Source organism: Hyla sarda, chromosome 5 (genome assembly GCF_029499605.1).
Source record: "Hyla sarda isolate aHylSar1 chromosome 5, aHylSar1.hap1, whole genome shotgun sequence".
Classification (NCBI taxonomy): domain Eukaryota; kingdom Metazoa; phylum Chordata; class Amphibia; order Anura; family Hylidae; genus Hyla; species Hyla sarda.
This window is the reverse complement of record NC_079193.1, coordinates 169,951,997-169,979,464: the sequence shown is the minus strand read 5'-3', so window position 1 is coordinate 169,979,464 and position 27,468 is coordinate 169,951,997. Positions and strand designations below refer to the sequence as shown.

At 41.8% G+C, this 27,468-nt stretch overlaps 2 protein-coding genes across 6 annotated transcripts in view; one reads left to right on the top strand and one right to left on the bottom strand.

Annotated features, from left to right (window-relative positions):
- MTRR (5-methyltetrahydrofolate-homocysteine methyltransferase reductase) overlaps positions 1–15,807 on the top strand; it is a 72,658-nt gene extending 56,851 nt beyond the window's left edge. Inside the window, 2 exon segments of the mRNA XM_056520716.1 lie at positions 7,063–7,245; positions 14,755–15,807. Coding sequence (XP_056376691.1) covers positions 7,063–7,245; positions 14,755–14,899 — 328 coding nt within the window. The 3' untranslated portion in view covers positions 14,900–15,807.
- ATPSCKMT (ATP synthase c subunit lysine N-methyltransferase) overlaps positions 9,032–27,468 on the bottom strand; it is a 60,024-nt gene continuing 41,587 nt past the window's right edge. For 3 of the 5 annotated variants that reach the window (XM_056520725.1, XM_056520729.1, XM_056520726.1), the window contains 2 exons: positions 21,703–21,907; positions 9,032–9,351 (listed from right to left, as the gene is read on the bottom strand). In XM_056520725.1, coding sequence (XP_056376700.1) covers positions 9,182–9,351; positions 21,703–21,907 — 375 coding nt within the window. In that variant the 3' untranslated portion in view covers positions 9,032–9,181. Of the gene's footprint in view, positions 9,352–16,407; positions 16,658–21,702; positions 21,908–27,468 lie in introns of those variants that run through there. The other 2 variants (XR_008844065.1, XM_056520728.1) reach the window with 2 other exon arrangements.

Here is a 27,468-nt window from a genome sequence, read left to right as displayed (position 1 = left end):
CATTTTTTATGATTTTTTTGGGGGAATAAAATGTTATAAAAAAAAATAAAAAAAAAAAGCTGCTATTTTGGACTTTTTATTTTATTTTATTTTTTTACGTTCACGCCATTCACCGTACAGGATCATTTACATTTTATTTTAATAGTTCGGATATTTACGCACGCGGCGATACCAAATATGTATATAACATTTTTTTTTTTTTACTTTTTGGGGGGTAAAATAGGGAAAATGGGACAATTTACGTTGTTATTGGGGGAGGGGGTTTTTCACATTTTTATTTATTTTTTTTACTTTTTTTTTTACTTTTATTTTTACACTCTTATAGTCCCCATAGGGGACTATTTATAGCAACCATTTTATTGCTAATCCTGTTCAGTGCTATGTATAGGACTGATCAGGGTTATCGGTCACCTTCTGCTCTGGTCTGCGGGAAGGCAGATCAGAGCAGAAGACTCCCGGAAGGCAGCGGAGCCAGGTGAGGGGACCTCCGTCTGCCATGCAGGATGATCGGATCGCCATGGCAGCGCTGCGGGCGAGCCGATCATCCTGTTAAGTGACCGCGATGCTGCAGATGCCATGACCTGTATTGATCATGGCATCTGAGGGGTTAATGGCAGACATCCACGGGATCGCAGGGGTCCGCCATTACCGGCAGGTCCCTGGCTGCGATCCACAGCCGGGACCTGCCGCACATGATGCCGGCATCGCTCCGATGCCCGCGGTTATGCTCAGGACGTAAATGTACGTCCTGGTGCGTGAAGTACCACATCACCAGGACGTACATTTACGTCCTGCGTCGTTAAGGGGTTAATAACTCTGGGATGCTTGTACTTATGAATTTGATTCAGAGATTTTTTTTTTTGTATATATTTTTTCGTGACATATTCTACTTTGTTAGTGGTAAATGTCCGTCGATACTTGCATCATTTCTTGGTGAAAAATTAAAAAATGTCATGAAAAATTAGAAAATTTAACATTTTTATAAATTTGAAGCTCTCTGTTTGTAAGGAAAATAGACATTCCAAATAAATGTATATAATAAATCACATATACAATATGTCTACTTTATGTTGGCATCATAAAGTTGACATGTTTTTTTACTTTTTTTAAGACATCAGAGGGCTTCAAAAGTTCAGCATCAATTTTCAAAATTTTCAGGGACCATTTCAGTTTTTTGAAAGTCTTTATGTTAGAAATACCCCATAATGGACCCCATTATGAAAACTGCACCCCTCAACTTATTCAAAATTACATTCAGAAAGTTTAACCCTTTTAGGTGTTTCACAGGAATAGCAGCAAAGTGGAGGCGAAAATTCAAAATCATCATTTTTTACACTAACCTGTTCTTGTAGACCCATATTTTTTTATTTTTACAAGGGGTAAAAGGAGAAAAAGCCCCCCCCCCCCCAAATATATAACCCAAATTCTCTTGAGTAAGAATATCTCCTATGTGGATGGTAAGTGCTTTGTGGGCGCAGTAGAGGGCTCAGAAGAGAAGGAGCGACAATGGGATTTTGGAGAGCGAATTTTGCTGAAATGGTTTTTGGAGGGCATGTAGCATTTAGGAAGCCCCTATGGTGCCAGGTCAGTGAAAAACACCCCACATGGCTGCTTTTTGGGAAACTACACCCCTCAAGCAATATAACAAGGGGTACAGTGAGCCTTAACACCCCACAGGTTGGACGTGAAAATGAAATTACATTTTCAATAAAATGCTGATGTAACCCCAATTTTTTCATTTTCACAAGGGGTAATAGATGAAAATGTCCCCCAAAATTTGAATCCCCATTTCTCTCGAATAAGGAAATACCTCATATGTGGATGTAAAGTGATCTGCAGGTGCACTAGAGGGCTCAAAAGGGAGGGGCTTTTGGAAAGCTAATTTTGCTGAAATTAGGGATCGACCGATTATCGGTTTGGCCAATGTTATCGGCCGATATTCACGATTTTGGACATTATCTGGAATTGCCTTGCCGATAATGCCCTGCCTCCCCGGCCAGAGGCTGCTGCTGCCCCATTGCCTCCCCCATCCACTGTTTTATTCTTACCGTGGCCCGGGGTCCGCGCTACTTCTGGCTCCTGAGCGCTGCGCAGCGCAATGACGAGTGACGTCCTCAACACGATGTCACAGTCAGTGCGCACAGTGATGGCTCAGGATGCCGCCGGAGCCAGAAGTAGCGCAGACCCCGGGAACAGGTAATTATAAAACCGGGGATGGGGGAGGCAATGGGGCAGCGGCGGCGGTGGTGGTTGGACTAGGGAGGACCCCAGGACAGGCAGGGGGAGAGAAGCGGGCGGTGGCAGTCTCTGGCCCTGCAAAAGCCGCTGCAGTTCATTGATTTAAAGCGCCCGCTTTAAGTCATTGATCTGCAGCGGCTACTGCGGGGCTGGATGGGGGGGGAAATAGCCGATAACTTATACCGGAATATCAGTATAAGTTATCGGCTATCAGCCTGAAAGGTCACAGATTATCGGTATCGGCTCATTTAGGAAGCCCCCATGGTGCCAGAACAGCGAAAAACACATGGCACACTATTTGGGAAACTACACCCCTCAAGGAATGTAACAAGGGGTGCAGTGAGCATTTACAGCCCACTGGCGTTTGACAGATCTTTGGAACAGTGGGCTGTGCAAATGAAAAATTACATTTTTAATTTTCATGGACCACTGCTTCAAAAATCTGTTAGTCATCTGTGGGGTGTTAAGGCTCACTATACCCCTTATGTTCCATAAGGGATGTAGTTTCCAAAATGGGGTCACATGTGGGTATTTATTTTTTTGCGTTTATGTCAGAACTGCTGTAACCAGGAGCCACCAGTTTAGGCCTCAAATGTACATAGTACGCTCTCACTCCTGAGACTTGTTGTGCGCCCGCAGAGCATTTTACGCCCACATATGGGGTATTTCCGTCCTTGGGAGAAATTTTATTACAAATTTTGGTGGTCTTTATTTCCTTTTACCTTTTATGAAAATGAAAAGTATGGGACATTACCAGCATGTTAGTGTAAAAAAAAATTACATTATTTTACACTAACATGCTGGTGTAGACCAAATCTTAGTCCGGAAATTCCCCATGTGTGGCTCTAAACTGTTGCCTTGAAATACGACAGAGCACCATGCGCATTTGGGACCTAAATTAGGCATTTTTCATAGGGGTGTACCCTCATGCAAGCGTTACACTTGCCTCCTCCACCAAACAGAGTGCCTCCAGCTGTTACAAAACTCCCAACATGCCTGGACAGTCAATGGCTGTCCGGCAATACTGGGAGTTGTTGTTTTGCAACAGCTGGAGGCTCAGTTTTGGAAAAACTGACGTACAAGACGTTTTTCTTTCTTATTGGGGGGGGGGGGGCGGCAGTGTAAGGGTTTTTTCACTCTTTATTTAGGGGTGGTGTAGTGTAGTGTATTTAGGGTACATTCACATGGGTGGGGGCTTACAGTGAGTTTCACTGTACATTCACGTGGGGGGGGGGCAAAACTACAACCTCCAGCAAGCGCCTGAGTTAGGTAACAGACTACGACAGTGGTTTTGCACCACTGTCTGTTTCCTAACTCAGTGTTTCCCAACCTATGTGCCTCCAGCTGTTGCAAATCTACATCTCCCAGCATGCATGGTCTGTCAGTGCATGCTGGGAGTTATAGTTTTGCAACAGCAGGAGGCACACGGGTTGTGAAACACTGAGTTAGGAAACAATGTTTCCCAACCAGTGTGCCTCCAGTTGTTGCAATACTACAACTACCAGCATGCCCAGACAGCCGAAGGGCATGTTGGGAGTTGTAGTTATGCAACAACTGGAGGAGAACAGTTTGGAGACCACTGTGTAGTGGTCTCCAAACTGTAGCCCTCCAGATGTTGCAAAACTTCAACTCCAAGCATGCCCAGACTGCCCAGGCATGCTGGGAGTTGTAGTTCAGCAACATCTGAAGGGCCATCATGCTGGGAGTTGTAGTTTTGAAACTCCTAGAAGCAGCAGTGAAGATCACTTTATGGCAATCTTCACTGCTGCATCTGGGACACCGCCGCCACTGCCTCCACTTGCCTGCCTCCTCCTGTTAAGCGTGAACACAGGAAACTGCCGTCAGCGGTCCCCGCCGCTTCCACTGCTCCTGCACATCGCCACCATCTTCCCCCACTCTACGCCGACATCCATCAGTCCTGATCAGCCAATCAGAGGATAGGAGGAGGTGGAACCTTGCCACCTCGCTCCTAATCCTTTAGGATGATCGGGGCGGTCTCTGACAGCTCTAATCATCCCTATTTTCTGGGCTATCGGGTCATCAGAGACCCGATCAGCCCGGAATCACCGCGAATCGCTGATCTGAATTGATCGGCGATAACGTCATGGGTGGGGGGTTGCTCCCCAGGCAATTGCACGAGATGCCTGCTGAATGATTTCCCCAGTTAGCGGCGGGGATCGAAATTCCCATGGGCGTACAGGTATGCCCTTGGTCCTTAAGTACCAGGGCGCAAGGGCGTACCATACGCCCATGGTCCCCAACAGGTTAAAGTCCCATACAAGTCTATGGGAAATATAAGTTACTGCATAACTTCAAAACAGCATATTTAAAAAAAAAAAATGTAAAACAGGTTTAAAAAATGTAGATAATACTTGGTCACATGTTACTTATAAGTCATATAAAAAAATATAATAGTTAAATTAACCCTAACCTACCCCCTTACGTGAAGGATGGGGATTTTGTTTCAAGTCCCATACAAGTATCCTGTCCTGGTGAATGCGTCAGTCCGGCTGGAAAGCCACATCCTCCACGCATTCCATGCCCTATCTTGCAAAGACACACCCAATGTGTAAGCCACACCCCTTTTATATTCAGTTCAATATCTTCATCACAACTCAGCCCCACCTGAGGACAGGATATGAGTATTAGAAATGGAGATTAGATATGGGCATGGGATATGAGTTTGTGATATGGGGATGGGATTTGGGGACAGGACATTAAGATGGAATAGGGGGTCGGGATATGAGGAGGGATATGGGGTCAGGATTTGAGGACAATATGTGAGGACAAAAGCCTCATCCGTTGCTTTTCCTCCCCACAAGGATTAGGTAGGAAAAACCAGCCAGTGGCAGGTACTCGGCTAGTATACCATAAAAAGAATCTAGATAAGAAAGGTGTTTAAATAAAATGGTGATGGATTAATGAATATATGTGCTATATATATATATATATATATCTCTATGTATGTATGTATATATATATATATATATATGTATGTGTGTGTGTGTGTGTGTGTGTATATATATATATATATATATATATATATATATATATATATATATATATATATATATATATATATATATATATGTATATATATAATAATATAATCTCTATCTCCCACATGCAAGGCCAAAGTGATTGCATTGAAGTGGAAAAGAATGACTAAGTGAAAATACAGATGGAAAAGTGTAGGATGGACACTAAATGAAAATCACAAAAAAGAGAGAATTGCTGCATGAAGTGCACACCCAAAAAGAAATTGCTAAACAAAGAACATCTTTATAATGGGAACCACATAAATACATGTGATGACAAAAAACATCTAAAAGCAATTAAAAAGCTAAAAACGAGCCAAGCACAACATGGGGAAGGGCCATGAACCCCCCTAACCCCAACCCTGCCCTGCAAAATATATGACAATTTATGCTACAACTCCAAAGTGCACAGTGCATACACTATAACAAATAATAATGAAATAATGGCCAAGTGCAAAAAATATAACAGAAAAAAATATTCCAGTCACCCTGCCCTGCAATCATCCTTACATCTGCTCCTCCATTTGTGGTTTGCTCTTTAATATTTTTTCGGTCATACCATTTTGTGCACTTTGGGTATTATTGCATTATTATTTGTTATATTGTATGCACTGTGCACTTTGGAGTAGTAGCATAAATTGTCGTATATTGGGCAGGGTTGGAGTTAGGGGGTTCATGGCCCCTCCCCACGTTGTGCTTGGCTCGTTTTTTGAGATTTTTAATTGCTTTTAGGTGTTTGTCATCTCATGTATTTATATGTGGTTCCCATAATAAAGATGTTATTTATTTAGCAATTTCTTTTTGGGTGTGCACTTCATGCAGCAATTCTTTCTCCTTTTTGTGATCTATTGCATGTTTTTGTTGTTAGTAGCACCCCTGTTACATTTTTACTAAATGAAAATCAGACGTGTATATAAATGTACTTGTATGATGCAGGGTGATGCATTGCACCCCGGCATTTGTTGCTGGGGCTCAGCATCACACTGCCGCTCAGCCTTTTATCAGCCAAGCCGATATATTGCTGCGGCTGGTGGTTAGCTGAGCCACAGGGTGACTCGTTGACCATGGGCAAACAGGGAAAAGGCACCACAGGAGAACTGGAGCAGTGATACCAGGACACTGAAAGAGCGGAGGCAGGTGAGTCCCATTTGTTCTATATTCTGGCTATCTGGGCATAATGGCAGAAAATTTTTCTGCATGGGATATCTCCTTTTTATTATAGATTTAGGCTATTATATATTTAAAGTATATAAATTTGATATCTGGTGATTTTTGACCCCACCGATCATTAGACCAAGAAGCTTGCAGTACCTTGTTTCACTCCCTATTTAGCAACCCTCTTTGTCCTGCTTTAATGGACTGTGCCATTTCACTAAGCTTATAATTGGGCCGTTCTGGGAAGCAGGAAGGTAGATTGCAGCTCAAGTGAGCACTTGTGTCCCTTTATTCTAGCAATCAATGCCTGGCATTTAAAATGTCTCTGTGATGTATCAGAATTTTAAGTGCACTTTAAAACTGATCAGCGGAATGCCTCTGTGCATGAAAATATAAAGGTAAACTTGTGTTCTTGCAACATTTTTACAGTTTCATACAGTCTCAGTCCTGTCAGGACTAATTGAATGAATGAATGAGCCTTGAGTCCAGTTTTGCACAGGAGCAGATTGCCAGCCTGTACTCATACTTGAAGTAATATATATGGCAAACCATTATTTGAACCTTACTGTATGATTTTCTGTTTTTTTTTTTTCTGTCCTTGGCAATAAATTATATAACCCTTTATTTTCAGGGATGAACTGAGACATTTTGTTAAAAATGGTACATTAACACATTTAAAGGTATGCTTCTCAAGAGAGGCACCGCCTACTGCAAATGAATGTGTGCCAAAATATGTTCAGGAATACCTAAAAGTTTTCTCTCAAGATGTTGTCCGAATATTAATCAAAGAAAATGGATACTTTTACATCTGTGGGTAAGTATTTTAAGGTAGACTGTATGGTTAGTCACCAATTTCTGTTCATCATTTGTGCAAAGCTAGTCTGTAAATACCGTATTTATCGGCATATAACACACATTTAGGCTATATCTGCGTGTTATACACCAATAAACTGTTTCTGACCCCGCAGAAGCCACAGCAGTTTAGTTATTTAAAGCGTGCGCTTTTATCAATGAACTGCAGCGGCTTCTGTGGGGTCAGATTCCTGCCGCCGCTGCCAGATTCCCTCCCCCATCCCAGGTTTTATAGTTTCCTGTCCTGGGGATCGTGCTCCTTCAAGCTCCGGAGGCTTCCTGTGCTGTTGTTGTGCGCTGCGCAATGACGAGTGATGTCCTCAACGCAACATCACTGTCACTGCGCTGCGCACAGTGTCGGCTCAGGACGCCGCCGGAGCCTGAAGGAGCACGGTCCCAAGGACAGGAAACTATAAAACCAGGGATGGGGGAGGGAATCTGGCAGCACGCGGCAGCGGGACTCTGTCCCCAGGAAAGGCAACTATAAAACCGGGGATGGGGGAGGGAATCTGGCAGTGGGACTCTGGCCCCACAGAAGCCACTGCAGTTTGATTTTAAAGCGTTAGCTTTAAATCATTGATCTGCAGCAGCTTCTGTGGGGCCAGAAAAAGTTTATCGGGGTATACACGCACACACACACACACACACCCTCATTTTAACGAGGATGTTTGGGTAAAAAAAAATTTTTTACACAAATTTCCTTGGAAAAATAAGGGTGCGTGTTATAGGTCGGTGCGTCGTAAACCCCGATAAATACGGTACATTATAATTCAAATACATATGATTCATTAACAGACAACCTGTATTGGGGTGGTTGCATTAATACCAAAATAAACAATAAGCAAGTCAGACAAGTATCAGTGTCTGACTTTGGCCAGCATTAAAGCTGGATTCACATTCATCATTTTGTGTGGCTTCTCTGTTTGAAGTTTTAACTTTTGTGTTGGTTAAAAAAAAAAAAATATATATATATATATTGTGGTCAGATGTCTATAGCAAATTTAAAGAGTCTCCATGTGAATTCTTAATTAATTCTCACAATGTTGATTGCTGTAGGAGACAGAATACATTCAAAAGGTGAGCATAGTATTAGGAGTGCTATCCAGGATTAGAAAAATAAAGCTACTTTCTTTCAGAAACATTGAAGTTTATGAGTCAAATGAAACCTTATATGTGAATGTAATGATGATTTATGGAAGTGATTATATTAGAGCGAAATAATAAATTTATTGGAAACAACTGTTTAAAGGGGTACTCCCGTGAAAAACTTTTATTTATTTATTTATTTTTTTATTATAATTTTTTTTTTTTAAATCAACTGGTGCCAGAAAGTTAAACAGATTTGTAAATTACTTCTATTAAAAATCTTAATCATTCCAGTACTTATTAGCTGCTGAATACTACAGAAGAAATGCTTTTCTTTTTGGATTTCTCTGATGTCACGACCACAGTGCTCTCTGCTGACCTCTGCTGTCCATTATTGGAACTGTCCAGAGCAGGGGAAAATCCCCGTTGCAAACATATGCTGCTCTGGACAGTTCCTAAAATGGACAGCAGAGGTCAGCAGAGAGCACTGTGGTTGTGACATCAGAGAAATCCAAAAAGAAAAGCATTTCCTCTGTAGTATACAGCCCATAAAATGTATTGGAAGGATTTAAGATTTTTAAATTTTTTAAGTAATTTACAAATCTGTTTAACTTTCTGGTACCAGTTGACTTAAAAAAAATAAATAAATTCCACAGTAGTACCGCTTTAATTAAAGAGGCTCTGTTTGGCCACCTCTAGCCTGGATACAACAGGAGATACGGTTTGGTATGGAGGCATACAGGTTCCGTATATCCATCAATAGATGTTGCAGCTGTAGATCCTAGATGTAGGTTGCTAAAGCTGGTTAGCCATTACTGCTCGATTGGCGATAAATCCAATGACCAGGTAGGCCAAAGAAGTCTTGCAATCTGGTGTAGATATTCTTGAAAACCCCTTCCTCTGTGTGGGCAAGCATTATCCTTTAAAAAATGGCAAGTGGAAGCAATGCCATTAGAGGCAACACATGTAGCCACAGGATGTCCTGCACAAAGAGGGAAAAAGAGCAGAGAAGGAGATATATATATATATATAATATATTCGCATATAAGCCGACCCGAATATAAGCTGAGGCCCCTAATTTTACCCCAGGAAAAGTAATTGAATCTACTATAAGCCTAGGGTGGGAAATAAATCATCCCCCCCCCCCCCCCCCCCCCCCCCTTCATCATCACTGCCTTTCAATCCCTTCATCAGTGGTCTTCAACCTGCGGACCTCCCAGATGTTGCAAAACTACAACTCCCAGCAGCCCCCCCCCCCCTTTTGATTTGTACTCGCCTCCCCTCGGTGGGAAGTTAGGGTGAGCTGGTCCGGCCCATCTATGCTGCAGGGACCGTCTGGTGGGGAGGATTAGTCATTGCGGGCTGTCCATCTTCACCGGGGGGGGCTCTTCTCCGTGCTTCGGGCCCGGACTAGTGGCGTTGCCTTGCACAGGGAAGTTGCGCATGAAAGTCCCTGTGCATCGTCGTCAAGGCAATGTCACTACTCCCGGGCCGGGCCTGAAGCATGGAGAAGAGGGCCCCCCCCCCCCGCGCGGTGAAGATAGACAGCCCGCAACGACTAATCCTTCCCACCAGACGGTCCCTGCAGCATAGATGGCCCGGACCAGCTCACCCTAACTTCCCACCGAGGGGAGGTGAGTATAAAAGGGGGGGGCTTGATGATGACTAAGGCCGCAGTCCGGGCATGCTGGGAGTTGTAGATTTGCAACATCTGCAACCGCAGGTTGAAGACCACTGATGAAGGGATTGACAGGCGGAGAGTTCACTCGAGTATAAGCCGAGGGGGGCGTTTTTAGCACCAGAAATCCTGCTGAAAAACTCGGCTTATACTAGAGTATATAAAAAAAAAATTTTTTTTATGAATTCATACTATTAGTACTAGAATTAGTTATATGAATGGTGGCAGGTTATTGGTGTAGGGCCCTTTTTTTTTTTTTTTTTTTTGTTTGTTTTGGCGTTTTGCCCAAAAAAACTCAAATGGACAGATGTTAGCTGTAAATCAATGAAAACACAATTCCTTTTACACTTTGAAAAAAAACCAAGAGGATTAAAAAAAACACCAAATGCACTCTTTCAGCTCCTTGGCGGTTTTGAAAAGTCGCAGAATGTTTATCCTATGGCGTTTCTTTCCATGAAATGGTTTTTTTTCTTAGAGGTCTATGGGAGTAAAAAAAAAAAAGCCAAGAAAAATGCCATGTGGGTTTTAACTTTGGCGTTTTTTGCTGGTGGTTTTTATTCAAATTTTTTTTTAACTTTTTTTAATAAAATTTTGTAGGGTACCATTAAGAAAATAAGATACAATAGTGATGGAAAAAATTGTATTTAACAAAATGTATTTTTGTTTTATAACAAAATTTTTAAACAGGGATCAATTTATGTGGGCGGGCAGGGAACTAAAAATGTAACCGACAATAAAAATAATTTTAGAAAGGGGCCATTTAAATGCAAAAATTATATTTGTTATTAATTTTGCTAAACTTTTTATTAATAATGTATTTTAATGTGTTGAATAAAGTGTGTGTTTAAAAAAAAATTGTTTTGTTAGGTAGTACTACTACTCCCAGCATGGAACACACTGTTCCATGATGGGAGTAGTACATGTACTGATTGACAGATCACCCTGGGTGTCACTTCTGACACCCATTGCGATCCTCCTGTATAATGTATAGATGCGGCCGGCCGGCCACTCGTCTATGGTCCCCTGCACTTCCGTATATATTATCCAAAGAATAAGTTGGCCAGCACTATTGATTCCAAACTATTGTAAAGACCTGGCTTACAGGTGCAGGCTGCTGGGCTAAATATACAGCAACAGGAGAATACAGCAGCACACTGCTAGCACAAAGATATAGATAAAACATGAGTATATAGATAGAACATGAAGATATACAGCTGTAGTGCAATAAATGAAAATATGAAACTATGAGGTACTTGGCTTGCAAATTTCATGTTCTATCTATATACTCCATGTTTTATCTATATACTCATGTTTTATCCATATCTTTGTGCTAGCAGTGTGCTGCTGTATTCTCCTGTTGCTGTGTGTGTGTATGTGTGTAATATAAATATATATAGCAAAATCATCGGTAGTTGCAGTATCTTGTAATACCTTTTTTTATTGGACTAACAAGATTATGTAGAGACAAGCTTTCGGGATTCCTCCCTTCATCAAGTCATAAGCATTTCTGAGCTCACAAGGAGAAAACACAGGTTCTATCTCACAAAATATGCAGGGGTTAAAACAACATATGTGGAGAATGGACATTAAGTTGGGCCATAAATTGCATAGCTATAGGACGATAGATACAGATAAGGATGAGGGGGGGCTGGAGAGCAGAGGTGAGGATGGTGGTTACGCTGGACAGAGGAGAGAGGACACTTTTACTACAGAGCCATAGACTGAAGAGAAGACGGGAGGGGGAGCAGGGGTGTAATGGTGTTAGAGCAGGGAGAGGAAAGACAGTTTAGCAAAGGTTATAGGACAAAATGATAGTTCTTTATGACTCCAAGAACAGAGGACTTAATGTCGATTTAAGCTTCTTATCCCATTATCAAAATTTCCTATAACCTTTGCTAAACTGTCTTCCCTCTCCCTGCTCTAACACCATTACACCCCTGCTCCCCCTCTCCTGTCCAAGTCTTATCTTCAGTCTATGGCTCTGTAGTAAAATTGTCCTTTCTCCTCTGTCCAGCGTAACCACCATCCTCACCTCTGCTCTCCAGCCCCCCCTCATCCTTATCTGTATCTATCGTTCTATAGCTATGCAATTTATGGCCCAACTTAATGTCCATTCTCCACATATGTTGTTCTAACCCCTGCATATTTTGTGAGATAGAACCTGTGTTTTCTCCTTGTGAGCTCAGAAATGCTTATGACTTGATAAAGGGAGGAATCCTGAAAGCTTGTCTCTACATAATCTTGTTAATCCAATAAAAAAGGTATTACAAGATACTGCAACTACCGATGATTTTGCTTTTCAGCATCACTGGACTAATACAGCTACTCCTAACTAATATATATATTAAATAAATAAATAATACACACATATACAGATGGTTCCAGCCAAACACAACACTCTGCAGGAAATATGAATAAGTGTGTATATATAAGTCAGTGTAGGGGACCATAGAAGAGCGACCACCCGCATCTATACATTATACAGGAGGATCACAGCGGGTGTCAGGAGTGACACCCGCTGTGATCTTTCCTTAACTGCAGGTACTACTGCTCCCAACATGGAGTACACTCTGCTCCATGCTGGGAGCTGTAGTACCTGCATTAATAGACAGATCGCAGAGAGTGTAACTTCTGACATCTGTTGCGATGCAGGTATTACAGCTCCCAGCATGGTGCAGAGTTTGCTCCCTGTTGGGAGTAGTAGTACCTGCAGTTAAGGACAGATCCCACAGGTGTCACCCCTGACACCCGATGCAATCGTCCTTTCTATTGCAGAGATGCAGAGCGGCTCTCTAATGCGCTCTCATCTCTGCTCTATACTCCGGCCGGCCAGTGATATGAATAGAACATCACTGATTCGTATTTCCCGCTGGGAGCGGGGAATGGCTGCAACCATCCGGCCAATCCCCACTCTGGGATGAAAAGATGAATGAGTGAGGTGAATTTCTATTCAGATTACTGGCCGGCCTGGAGTATAGTGCAGAGATGTGAGTGCTGACTAGCACCGCTCTGCATCTCTACAATAGATAGGACGATCGCATTGGGTGTCAGGCGTGACACCCGAGGAGATCTGTCTTAGTACAGGAACTACTACTCCCATCATGGAACAGTCTGTTCCATGCTTGGAGTAGTAGTACTACCTAAAACAGTGAAACACAAACACACACACTTTATTAAACGCATTAATACTAGGGATCGACCGATTATCGGTATGGCCGATATTATCGGCTGATAATCACGATTTTGGGCATTATCTGTATCGGCAATTACCTTGCCGATAATGCCCCCGCACCGCCCCCACCGCACCGCGACCACCCCCCGACCCGCCGCACCGCGTCGCACCCCCACCGTAGTGCTGGGCGTTATACCGGTATGGATTTTTGCCCATACCGCTATAACGGTCGGGTCCCTCCCCCACCCTCCGAGTCAATAAAAAAAATTAAACTTACCCGTAATGGGGGTGGTCCGGGCCATCCATCCTTCCTGTAGTGTCCGGCGGCATTCCGGGTGGAGGGTGAACCGGTCCGGGCTGTCCTTCTCCGGGGGTCATCTTCTCCACTCCGGGCAGGCTCCGGCCTAGTACACTGCGTAGACGCCGCTACGCCGTGACGTCAAGTGCGTCGCTGCACACGGGCGTCACTGCGCAGCGGCGTCTATGCTGCGTTACTAGGCCGGAGCCTGCCCAGAGTGGAGAAGATGACCCCCGGAGAAGGACAGCCCGGACCGGTTCACCCTCCACCCGGAATGCCGCCGGACACTACAGGAAGGAAGGATGGCCCGGAGCACCATGACAGGTAGGGGGAGAGAAGTGGGTGGTGGCGGCGGCGGCCTATGGCACCGCAAAAGCCACTGCAGTGCATTGATTTAAAGCGCCCGCTTTAAATCAATGATCTGCAGCGGTGTCATGTGGGGATAAATAGCCGATAACTTATACCGGAATATCGGTATGTTATCGGCTATCGGCCCTAACCTCCACCGATTATCGGTATCTGCCCTAAAAAAGATATCGGTCGATCCCCAATTAATACATTACTAATAAAAAAAAATTATAAAAAATAGTTTTACATTTAAATGGCCCCTTTCTACAATTGTATTATTGTAGGCTAAATTTTTAGTTCCCTGCCCGCCCACATAAATTGGTCCGTTTAAAAAATAAAATTGTTAGAAAAAAAAATCGTTTACATTTTTTTCTATCCCTACTGCATTTTTCTTCTTTTTTTAGGAAAATGCACTGACGTTTTTTCTGGTGTTTTTTTTTTTTTTTTCACACAAAAGCACGCAGGACAAAAAAACAAGTAGAAACTTAGCCGTAGAGTAATTGCTTTGCACTGCAAAAATTGTAATCTGTGTTTTACATGAAAACTCCTATTGTTTGATGAACAAGCAAGAAAGATCTCTGAGAAATGTATCAAATATAATATACTATTATAGTTATTGTATTTTGATCAAACTTACACAATTTATATGGCTGTGAGGATGTAAAGCCCAAACGTTAATTTAATTTGAACTTGCAGGATCATGTTATTTGGATGTTATATTGTAGGAATTTTGGTGATAAGTAACTGTTATGGAATGGAAAAAGGAGCCAAAACAAGAAGCAAATCCATTTTGTAAAATCCTTTTTCACATTAAAGCTTTTCTTTTCTTTTTGATAGTTTGAATAACAGACTAATTTGTTTTTTTGGGGGGGGGGTTTCTTTGTTCCAGAGATGCAAAAAATATGGCCAAGGATGTTAATGCTGCCTTAGCTGATATTTTATGTGCTGAGCTGTGTGTGGACCAGCTGGAAGCTATGAAGATACTTGCAAAACTAAAAGAGGATAAGAGATATTTACAGGACATTTGGTGTTGATTTTTAAAAATACTGTTTATCATAATATACACCCAGACTATATTGTAAAGAAAACAAATTGTGATGTTTTTAAACCTTTTGTAAAGCAATAGATTTATATTGTTCTGTAAGAGAACATCCCAACTGTAGTTGTACAGTATATTGCAAAGCAAATGGTTTTAATACTCCATATGAAAAACCTACAGCAAACCCTGCAGCTTCTCCTGGATTTGTGCCTATTGTACTGTGGTAAACTGTAGAAGTGGTTTGTAAGTGGCTAGTTGTATATTCTTTTAACCCCTTAAGGACTCAGGGTTTTTCCGTTTTTGCACTTTCGTTTTTTCCTCCTTACCTTTTAAAAATCATAACCCTCTCAATTTTCCACCTAAAAATCCATATTATGGCTTTTGTTTTGCGTCACCAATTCTACTTTGTAATGACATTAGTAATTTTACCCAAAAATTCACGGGGAAATGGAAAAAAAAATAATTGTGCGACAAAATCGAAGAAAAAACGCCATTTTGTAACTTTTGGGGGCTTCCGTTTCTACGCAGTGCATATTTCGGTAAAAATGACACCTTATCTTTATTCTGTAGGTCCATACGGTTAAAATGATACCCTACTTATATAGGTTTGATATTGTCGTACTTCTGGAAAAAATGATAACTTCTGACCCCTATAACTTTTTTTTCCATGTACAGGGCGGTATGAGGGCTCATTTTTTGCGCCGTGATCTGAAGTTTTTAACGGTACGATTTTTGTTTTGATCTGACTTTTCGATCACTTTTTATTCATTTTTTAATGGTATAAAAAGTGACCAAAATACGCTTTTTTGGACTTTGGAATTTTTTTTGCGCGTACGCCATTGACCGTGCGGTTTAATATATTTTTATAGTTCGGACATTTACGCACGCGGCGATACCACATATGTTTTTTTTTATTTACACTTTTTTTTATGGGAAAAGGGGGGGGGGGGGAATTCAAACTTATTAGGGAAGGGGTTAACTGACCTTAACACTTTTTTTTTACTTTTTTTTTTTGCAGTGTTATAGGTCCCACAGGGACCTATAATACTGCACACACTGATCTCCTATGCTGATCACTGGCGCGTGTATTAACACGCCTGTGATCAGCGTTATCGGCGCTTGACTGCTCCTGCCTGGATCTCGGGCACGGAGCAGTCATTCATCGATCGGACACCAAGGAGGCAGGTAAGGGCCCTCCCGGTGTCCTGTAAGCTGTTCGGCACGCCGCGATTTCACCGCGGCGGTCCCGAACAGCCCGACTGACTAGCCAGTATACTTTCGCTTTAGAAGCGGCGGTCAGCTTTGACCGCCGCTTCTAAAGGGTTAATACCACACATTGCCGCGATCGGCGATGTGTGGTATTAGCCGCGGGTCCCGGCCTTTAATGAGCGCCGGGACCGACGCAATGTGATGGGAGCGCCGGGACCGGCGCAGGACCTAAATATACGCCCTGCTTCGTTAAGGGGTTAAAGTAATTTTTCAAACATATAATTTTTCTGTTTTTTTTTTTTTCCTTTGCTACCCCCTCAGAATGTTTACTTACTGTGTAGTGCCGATAGACATGCACATCCAGTATTTTAGTCCCACCTTCTGGATAATCTTGTACATGGGCGGTAAAGCGATTCCTGCTGTTATGCAGGTCAGCCAATAAGCATTCTAACTTAAGGTGTTTAGTGCTGTCCCAGTGTGTATGTCCTAAGCTGCACTAAAAATAAACACCAGGGGGCACCATAACAAAATGTTACAGCTGTATCTACAAAGAGGAACAATTTATTAAAATGATTTTAAATTACATTTCTTTTCTTAGGTCATGTTGAACAATGAAACATTTAGTTGTGGGACAACAAACTTAAAGGAGTAGTCCAGTTAACGTATCCTCTATCCACAGTTCGTGTATCTCCGTCCCTTAAAGATACATTGAGGGGGCACGTCGGCCACCACTTCGTGTAGTGCTTGACACACTTCAAATGGCAGGGGGTCCTAGGAGTTGCACCCCGGCAGTCTGACACATAGCACATTTGTTTTTAGTCTAGATAACTTATTTAATAATTTCTATAGCCTTTTACATGTGCAGTACATAGACATTTTTAGTCCATTCATACTCCACTTGTGGCTAAAAACAGCATAGCAGAGATCATTAATATAAGTGGGATCCCACATGCTGGTTTATCACACTGTAGGAAATATTTCGGCAGTGTAGAAAAAGGTTTTAAAATATTCATACCTAAAATCTTGGCTCCCTCTATGAACTATTTTAAGTGGGGGCGCGCGCAAACTGTTAGTCTAGTTTTTTTTTTTTACCAGAAAATATAATTTATAGTTGGTGTAGGGAACAAAACCTGCAGGCATTAAAAAGTTTTACTTTATTTTGTTCTTAAATGCAATTATTAAAAAAAACAAAACCTGTAAAATTTTTGTGCATATTTCTTATTGTACATTTTACATATACAATATGTTTCCTCCTACCTATTGGTCTCATGATGCCAGACATACATAGAGTAATACATTTAACTTGATAAAACAAACTGGCTTTTCAATAGCAACTTACTGTCACCCACCAGAGCACAAACAAATCTTTGATCGCTGCAGTCATGTGGTCCATACTGGTAACATCTACTAGGGTTTCCTTTGTTAGCCCTGAATTTAAATGGGCTTTGTCAGATATAAACCTTTTATATGTTGTACATCTTGGCAAAATAAGAAATTTTTTTTTCTAATATAATAAAAAAATGTTCACATTTGATTAAACCCTTAAAGGGGTACTCCGCTGGGCCAGTGTTTTGTGTCCCAAGTGTGTTTCTATATTGTAGCTTCTTATTCTTCCATTGTGACCTGGGCTGTAGAAACTGCTGTGTAGCTTCCCCATTGTGTTATGCTCGTTTGTGCTTTCTGCTGTGACTTCCTGTCTCTCTTCCTTTTGGAACTACATTTCCCAGTAGTCTTTGTAAAATCTGCCCCTTTGCTTGTTGTTCTCTGCCCCCTATACACCCTTCCTCATTTGTGTAACCTTGCCTCCTTTGCTTATTTCAGTATCCTTAGCGATGCCTCCCTTTTTTTTCCCCCCTCTGGCTCTGGCATTCAACAGGTTAATTGCAGTCTAATATACTAGCACTGAAGTCTGTAAGGCGTGGGCCAATAGGGAATCATTAAGGCTGTCATCCTCCTGCTATTGTGCGCGCACCTACCGGCAGTAATGTACTGTCGTGAAGCCGAGGAACCTGGTGTGCGCATGCGCAAACTAAACCAATTGCATCTGCAGGATCGCGGCGAGAACATTCAGGCCAACCTAACTACAAAGGAAGAAAAGACACTGAGATGCAGACGGGCGCCTGCGTCACAGCAACTACCTTATTGGATGAGAAGGTAGTGACGGGCAAAAGAAAGGAGGAGATAAGCGTATTGACTAATTAATATTCAAGAAGGGGCAGAGCAGAATTAATCACACGGTGGGAAGGCGCAATGCACGTCACAAACCAGGAAAACCACGTTATGAGCACAACATGGGGACAAGCCAAAAAAAAAAGTGGTCGCCAGTAAAGAGGTCTAAACAAAACTACATTGCCCAAAAATAAAGGTAGGATTCTCACTAAACCCTCAGCAATAATGAAACCAAACACAGGCTAACACATAGCTAGGAGAAACAAGGGAACATGGTCAAAAAACAACACAGGCAGCAGAGTACCCCTTTAAGGACTCAGTGTTTTTCAGTTTTTGAATTTTAGTTTTTTCCACCTTACCTTTTAAAATCATAACTTTAAATTTTCCACCTAAAAATCCATATTATGGCTAATATTTTGCACCACCAATTCTACTTTGCAATGACAGTCATTTTACCCAAAAATCGATGGCAAAACAAAAAAAAAAAAAAATCATTGTGGGACAAAATTAAAAACGCCATTTTTGTAACTTTTGGGGGCTTCCGTTTTGTACACAGTAAATTTTTCGGTAAAAAGACACCTTTATTCTGTAGGTCCATACGATTAAAATACCCTACTCCATATAGGTTTGATTTTTGTCTTCTGGAAAAAAAATAACTACATGCATGAAAATTAATACATTTAAATTGTCCTCTTCTGACCCCTATACCTTTTCTTTTACTTTTCTGTATACGGTAGCATTTTTGTTTTGATCTGGCTTTTTGATCATTTTTTATTCATACTATTTTTTATTTTTTTATAGTATAAAAATTGACTAAAAAAATACGCTATTTTGGACAAAGGATTTTTTTTTTTTTTTTTTTTTTACGTGTACGCCATTGACCGTGTGGTTTAATTAATGATATTTTTATAGTTCAGACATTTACTCATGCGGCGATACCACGTATGCTTTTTATTTTTATTTTCAGTTTAATGGGAAAGGGGGGTGATTCAAACTTATTAGGGAAGGGGTTAGATCACATTTAACTTTGGCCCCCATAGGACTATAACATGCAGTTTTGCAAAAGCTGTAGGCACACAGCTGAAAACAACACTGCTGCAAAAAAAGTTATCCAAAAACTTTCAAAACTACAAGTCTCAGCTTTGCAGGATGGCTGCCATGCTCTCTGAGAACAGCAAGTCGGTAGAGTTAGGGAGGAGTCATCACAGTGCTCCTTCCCTTTGACAAGATTGACATTGAGCAGCTGTAATGTGTGTTTTTTTTGTGAAATACGGGTAAGAGAGACATAAAAATTACATTATCAGGTACTGAGCAACATATTTTTTTTAAATTTTATTATGGGATCTGCCGAGTACACTATACCCAAGATTCCTCTTGGAAATGCCCTATATTTATAATATAGTTAGGCAAAATACTAAAGCGCAAGTGCATTTTCGGTACACCCTGAACTTGCTCCCTTTCTATAACGCGGGGTCACGTGTCATAGTGGGTTGGTCCCAATGAAAGCGGGGACCCGTCGCTAATCGCAGACATCACCGATCGTAGTGATCTCCAGTATTAAACCTTCAGACGCAGCTATCAAAGTTCATCGCCGCATCAAAAATGTTAACCTCCTCCCGGCAGCTCAGTCGAGCTGATGGGGACCACCGCGGTTAAACTACGGTGTCCCGATCAGCTTGCAGGACATGAGGAGGGCCCCTACCTTGCTCCTTGGACTCCGATCACTGAATGGCTGCTCCGTGCCTGAGATCCAGGCAGGAACAGTCTAGCGGCAATAACGCTGATCAGTGCTATGCTATGGCATAGCATTGATCAGTGTAAGAGATCAAAGTATTGCATGTTATAGTGTTAATAAATGTGATTTAACACCTTCCCATATAAGTTTGAATCACCCCCTTTTCCCATTTAAAAAAATAAAAATAAATAAAAAACAAACATATGTGATATCGCCATGTGCGTAAATGTCCAAACTATAAAAATATATAATTTAACCGCGCGGTCAATGGCGTGCTTGTAAAAAAAAAATAATAATAATCCAATGTCCAAAATATTTATTTTTTAAACCATAAAAAATAAATAGCGATCAAAAAGTCCGATCAAAACAAAAATGATACTAATAAAACTTCCGATCATGGTGCACAAAATTAGCCCTCATACTGCCCCGTATGCGGAAAAATAAAGTTTTTTATAGGGGTCAGAATAGGACATTTTTAAACTTATTCATTTTCGTGCATGTAGTTATGATTTTTTTTTTTCAGAAGTATGACAATCAAACCTATATAAGTAGAATATAATTTTAATCGTATGGACCTACAGAATAAAAAGGTGTAATTACCGGGAACAAAAATTCTTAAATTTTGTTGCACAATTTTTTACTTATTTTTTGTTTCACCGTAGATTTTTGGGTAAAATAACTGATGTCATTACACAGTAGAATTGGTGCAAAAAAAAAAAGCTGTCAGCCAAGTTCACCCACACTAAACTCTATACACTGGGTTATAGTGTGGGTGAACAGGAATCCAATAAGGGGTCACTTTTCCGCTGAGTTATGCCCCAGTAAAATTCCGCCGTTTGTCCCCAGCATTGTTCTTCAAGGCTGGGCCCCTGCTGGCTGTCTGCCTCTGACACATCCTAAGCCTGCCCCCTTACTTAGCATAATCATTTCCTTCAAATCCACGTGCTAGTGACATGGAGTCACATGCACCATGAGCGCGGCGCTCTGTCTGCAGAGCACATGGGCCTAAAGCTTTCACCCTCACTAAAGTCGGGAGTAGCAAAGGACAAGCACATGCGCAGTAACAATGGCCAGAGCGCTCTCTCCGTACGCAGAGCTCTCTCCATATGCAGAGCTCTCACATCGTGAGAGCTGGGTGAAAGCTTTAGGCACATGCACTCTGCAGAAAGAGCGCTGCGCTCACTGGGTATATGACTCCACGTCACATGCTGGGGACAAACAGCGTAACTTTACCGGGGCATAACTTGGAGGGAGAAAAGTGACCCCTCATAGGATTCCTGTACACCCACACTATAACCCAGTGCATTGGGTTTAGTGTGGGTGAACCTGGCTGACCGTATTCCTTTAAGCACATAATTTCTTTAGTCATTTATTTTTCTGATCATTGAATTATCCCTGCCTAGGATACAACAAGGAGCGCCTTTTTCAGTTGCTGTGTTCCTTTTTTATCTATTACAAAGTTTTTGAAATAATAAAATGCATACTCTTATAAAAAATCTTTACAAGGGACTTCAGATGTAATGCAAGTTTTTGTTGTTTGTTTTAGTGACGGTGGGTAACATGGTGCACATACACCTCCTATACTTTTGGGCTTTTTGGCTATTGCCAAGTAGGATGTAAAGCTGTTCAAAGGGGTAGATTTGGTTAGAAATCTGGAAACACTTAATTTCAAGAGCGTGCTTAACTGTCTAGTTCTTCTTCTGTTTTTAACTCATCCACCGATCTTGTAATACTGCTTTTATTCAATGTCATCATGTCATAGACCCATACAGTGTCTATTCCTTGCCCTGAAATATGTTCTGGGATCCAGTGTGGAAAAGGAAAACGGCAAGCAATAACTCTTGAGGCATGAGATAACTCCAGTTCAAGTTTTTTTTCCAGTTGTGGCATCTAAAAACAGCAAAAAAATTATTATTCTTTGTATTGAAATGAAATTTAAAATAATTAACTTATTAACACCTAAGGAACCAAACCATTTTAGTGCTTAATGACCAGAGTTTGAAAATAAATTTAGTAAGAAGCAGAAGCACCCTAAGGATACAAAAGAAAAGGAATACTCTATGGCGATGACAGATAGAGATGAGCAAGCTTACAGTAAATTCGATTAGTCACGAACTTCTCGGCTCGGCAGTTGATGACTTTTCCTGCATAAATTAGTTCAGCTTTCAGGTGCTCCGGTGGGCTGGAAAAGGTGGATACAGTCCTAGGAGACTCTTTCCCTAGGACTGTATCCACCTTTTCCAGCCCACCGGAGCACCTGAAAGCTGAACTAATTTACGCAGGATAAGTCATCAACTGCCGAGCCGAGAAGTTCGTGACAAATCGAATTTACTGTAAGTTCGCGCATCTCTAATGACAGACACCAACAGGGGTGAATACAGATAACTGACAAATAAAAATAATAATCGGATATGGGTGAATGTTTACCCCCTCTTCATTAGGTCCTTAACCCCCAAAGGACTGAGTTTTTTTTTTCAGTTTTTGCACTTTTGTTTTTTCCTCCTCACCTTTTAGAAATCATAACTCTTTCAATTTTCCACCTACAGACCTATATGAGGGCTTGTTTTTTGCACCACCAATTGTACTTTGTAATGACATCAATCATTTAACCCCAACATTTATGGCAAAACCAGAAAAAAATGTTTGTTGGGAAAAAATTTGAAACTTTTGGGGGCTTCCGATTCTACGCAGTGCACTTTTCAGTAAAAATAACACTATATTTATTATGTAAGTCCATAGGGTTACAATGATAAACAATTTATAGTTTATTTTTTTTTTTTATTAAAAACTACATGCACCAAAATTAGTATGTTTAAAATTGTCCCTCTGACCCTTATAACTTTTTTTATTTTTCTGTATGAGTATATGGGGGGAGGGCTTGGTCTGGATTCAGGTGTGAGTGGCCGCACTAAGTGAGGGCTCCCACTATCCCAGCTTTAATAGCCCTGAATTCCTACCCTGTCTGACCACTTTTCTTCAAAAGGATGCTTGGGAGCTGCTGGTGGTGTCTCCGGTCAGGCTTCAGTGTCAGTGTAGCGGGTCAGAGGAGAATTAGGTCGGCTATGGAGAGCAAGTTGCTGCAGGAAGTGAGTGCTTTGGAGGCAGCTTATATTAGGGATCCTTCTCCTGCTAATGAGAGGGCGTGGGCCAAGGCTCAGAGGTCTCTTTTAGTTGTCCAGAAGGATAGGGTTAAGTTGTGGTTAGTGGACAGGGAAGCTGCCCTATTTGAGTTTGGGGACAAGAATGGGAGGTTGTTGGCCTACTTGGCGAGAGTTAGCCGCCCTGCTGCCTCTATACCATGTATTAGGGGCAGAGATGGTTCTGTAGTGTCTGACCCCCCCCCCCCCCCCCCCCCCAGCTGATTAACTCAGTCTTCAGGGACTTTTACTCCTCCTTGTATTCTGCCCCCTCTAAGCTCTTAAGTGAGCTATCCCCTCCCATACTCAGTCGTGCACAGGCAGAGGTGGAGCAGGCCATTAGTGATCTTCATCATGGGAAAACCCTGGGTTTAGGGATGGTTGGTGATTGGTATAGGATGAATGGGGAGAGGCTGGCTCCTATCCTCCTTAAATTGGATCACTCGATGGCTGTTGGCGATTCTCTTCCTGACTCAATGAGGGAGGCGTTTATTGTGGTACTCCCCAAGCCTGGAAAGGACCTGTTGCCTGATTCTTCTAGACCTATCTCCCTTTTAAATGTTGACATTAATATCTTGGCTAGAGTACTGGCTACTTGCTTAGGTGGTGTCATCTCCATCATTCATCCTGACCAAAATGGGTTTATGCCGGGTAGAGCTACTGATGTGAATGTTAAGAGTCTGCAGCTCAATATTGCAGCGGTAGGGGAGGGTTTTCCTACTGGAGTGGTAGTTAGTCTGGATGTCAATTAGACCTTTTGATTTGGTGTTGTGGCTGTATTTGTAAGAGGTCTTGGGTACATTTGGGTTTGGGCCCCAGTTTTTGTGCTTGGGTTAGTTTGTTATATGATAGCCCTAGGACCCGCTACCGCACTAACTTAGATGTTTCTGCTCCCTTTCTCCTTGGCCATAGAACGAGGCAGGGGTGCCCACTGTCTTCCTTCCTTTTTGCGCTAGTGTTAGTGTACTTTGGCGGATGCGGAAAGGTCTCTCCTGTCTCTTATCGACAAGTTTGGTTCGATTTCGAGCATACGGTCCAAGTGGGCTAAGTCCTCTCTAAACATTATCCCGACAAGCTTCTGATTAATGCATATAATAAAACAAAAATTCTTACACAATCTGACTGTATAAAAAAAGAGAGCCTGAAAATGGAATGATAGGTCACTCTAATAAACATGCCACACATTCTTTGAGTTTCATTTCTACGTATAGTAAGGATGCGCAGCGAATTAAAGGAATAGTTCGCCAACATTGGCATATTCTTAGAGCTTATCCTTATCTGTCAAAAATACTACCAGAGCGGCCTAGATTCACTTATAGAAGAGCACCAACCCTGAAAAGTATTCTAGCTCCCAGCCAAATTAGGCGACAGAGGACCATCATTAAGGAACAGGTCGATGTTTTTGGGAAACCTCTCAAAAAAGGCAGCTTTAAATGCCATAAAAAACAATGTTTTTGTTGCCATCAGATCACCAATGGCAACACTACATTCCAGTCTTCTTCCACTAGTGAATTATTTCCTATAAAATTTTGCTTCAATTGCCAAAGCAAATATGTTATTTATCTGATCCAGTGCCGAATTTGTCCTCTCCAGTACATTGGATGGACTACGCGGCCTCTTCATTTGAGACTGAATCAACACAGATTGAATATTAGGAAGAAATTCCTTTTTCATGGAGTGTCAAAACATTGTATGATGTCACATCCCGAAGAAGCAGATCCTATCACCATCACTCCTATTGATCACGTACCAGCCAGCGTGAATAATAGATTTGAGCAATTAAAGAGATTAGAAATGTTTTGGATGTATAAAATGAAGACTCTCTCTCCTGACGGACTTAATGAGATGAGGGAGTTAATTACATAGAGGGACACACACACATATATATAGTTCTTCAGGTGTTTTTTCCTCATCTCTCCCTCCTTTATTTTTATCATGTTTTTATTGCCATTATCTTCTTAGTCCTTTCACATGTCCTCATAGGGGGTTTTGTTCATTCATATATTATACTTATTAGTGATCCACTCTTTGAAGCCATATTCATACAACATATACTTATAGCAATTTGGTATACACTAACTATATTACCGGTTATGCTATACACAGTTATATTGGGACTTTCTTCAGCCCCTGTCCTTATGATTTTATCATTGTTTCTCATGCATTACATTTAGTAATTGCTACTGTATATGTTTATACTTACCTAGTATCTCTATGTAGCAATCACTGATTTCCCTTGCGGGTGCTGGTTTTTACTGTCAGCGGCTGCCGGAGAAATGACACTTCCACGCATGCGCAACTCTATCTCTGGCAGCGCTGATGGCTTTCCTGCAATCAGGTACCTGCAGCGCTACAATTTGTCATAGATCTGATATTATACACAGAATTGACATATCACATTGGTACCAGTCAGTATTCTTTTGTGTTTTATCATATTTTAGTGATTTTAAGTTATGAATTGTGCATCTTATTACTTGGGTTTTAGTTCCGGTCCCGGTTCGGTTCCGGTGACCCGGATGTTGTTCTATTCTATGTCTTTTTAAGCTGTGATTGTGTCCTGTATACTTATGCCTGAGGAAGAGCCCGGTTCGGGCTGGAAACGCTATATATGTTTTAAGCATTGCACCCCTCCTTTTTGTTTCAAACATCAAGTTTTAGTTCCATTTCCTGCGCCTGAGGAGTCCCACTTTTTCCTACACCTGATCCGTTGGGTATATTGTTTTGATTGCCACCGGCCGGTCTAAGCCTGGACGCCGGAGGGACGAGGAGGCTGTGGATTTTCTGCTCATTCCGCTTCACATGCGCATTCAGGTGTTATGCTCTCAGCATAACCCCGTCTGGTAAGGAGCCATCTTCTCTTTATCACCAGCCATTGTTATTACCTATTGATTTGCACTAGGTGTGCACCTTCCTTTTTGTCTCAATGTTTTTCTAAAGTCCTCTCTAATGGCGCTCTCACCTGGGGTCCCCCTTCCCTCCTCTCTTCCAGCGAGTGTACAGGTGGTCCCTCACTGATTATTTTTCCCTGAATTTGGAATCGCTCTTATGCTCCACTGTGGTGAGGTTGAAGGCCTGGTCTTCACTCCCTCTATCCTTAGCTGACAGTATCAATATATTCAAATTCCATTTAGCTCCCCTGATTCCTCCTAAGAAATATTTTAATACACTGTGTGGTGCTCTAGGATCCTTCTATTGGTAGGGAAAGCCTCCCAGACTTGGACGGGCCCTTCTCCAGGCTCCTAAATGGCATGGCGGCTTGGCCGCCCCTGATGTGTATAACTATTTTCTTGCCTCTCAACTGGTCTACGCAGCGTGGGGTGTCGACCTGGATCTGTCGACTGTATCTCCTAGGGCACCCTTGTAGGGGAATGTGCATTTTTCCTCACCTGCATGGGGTACAGGAGGCCAGTTTCTGGGGAACTCGGGGAGTCAAATTTGTGATCCACTTGTTTGGAGAGGATCAGGTTTTCTTATCCTTTTAGGACATGAATGAACATTATAGCATCCATGAAAATGCCTTTTATAGGTATCTTCAGCTTCGGCATGCGGTTCTGGTGCAGTTTGGCTCCTTGACATTTACTCCTGTGTTTTCTGATGTGGAGAGTCTCCTGGGCACCACTGATCTTTCTAAACCCCTTACTCAGTTCTATCTTCTCCTTCAGTAGGTGGGGCCTAGCCCTTTCTCTGAAGCCTTTCATAAATGGGTGGCTGATATTCCGGATTTGTCTGAATGCCAGAGGAAAGAGGTTGAGGGTACTTATTACTCCACTGTGGTTAGTAGTAGAGATATGTTGATCCAATCTAGATATGTCTTGAGGTTGTATTATACCCCTGCTAAATTGAATGTCTGTTTCTTAAAGTGCAAAACTAAATACTTTATATGGTATGAGGGATAATTTTTTTTGTGCCGTGATCTTTGTATCAGTATCATGATTTTTATCAGTATCATGATTGTTTTGATCGCCTTTTTATATATTTTTTTTTTAGGGTATACAAAGTGACCAAAAATACGCAATTTTGGACTTGACCATGCGGTTTAATTTAACATTATATTTTTATAGTTCGGACATTTACGCATGCGGCGATACCGCATATGTTTATTTTTTAATTTTTTCTGGGGCTGAGTGCGCTTCATACCCGGCAGGTCCAGACCCACTGCTAATACCTGATCGGGCTGATGTCCGGTATTAACCCTTTAAGATGCTGCGATCAAAGTTGATTGCAGCATCTAAAACGGGAGATTTCCGTTGCCGGTTAGCTCAGTGTGCTGTTGGGGACCGCCGCGGTGAAATCCCGAACAGTTGAGAGGACAGT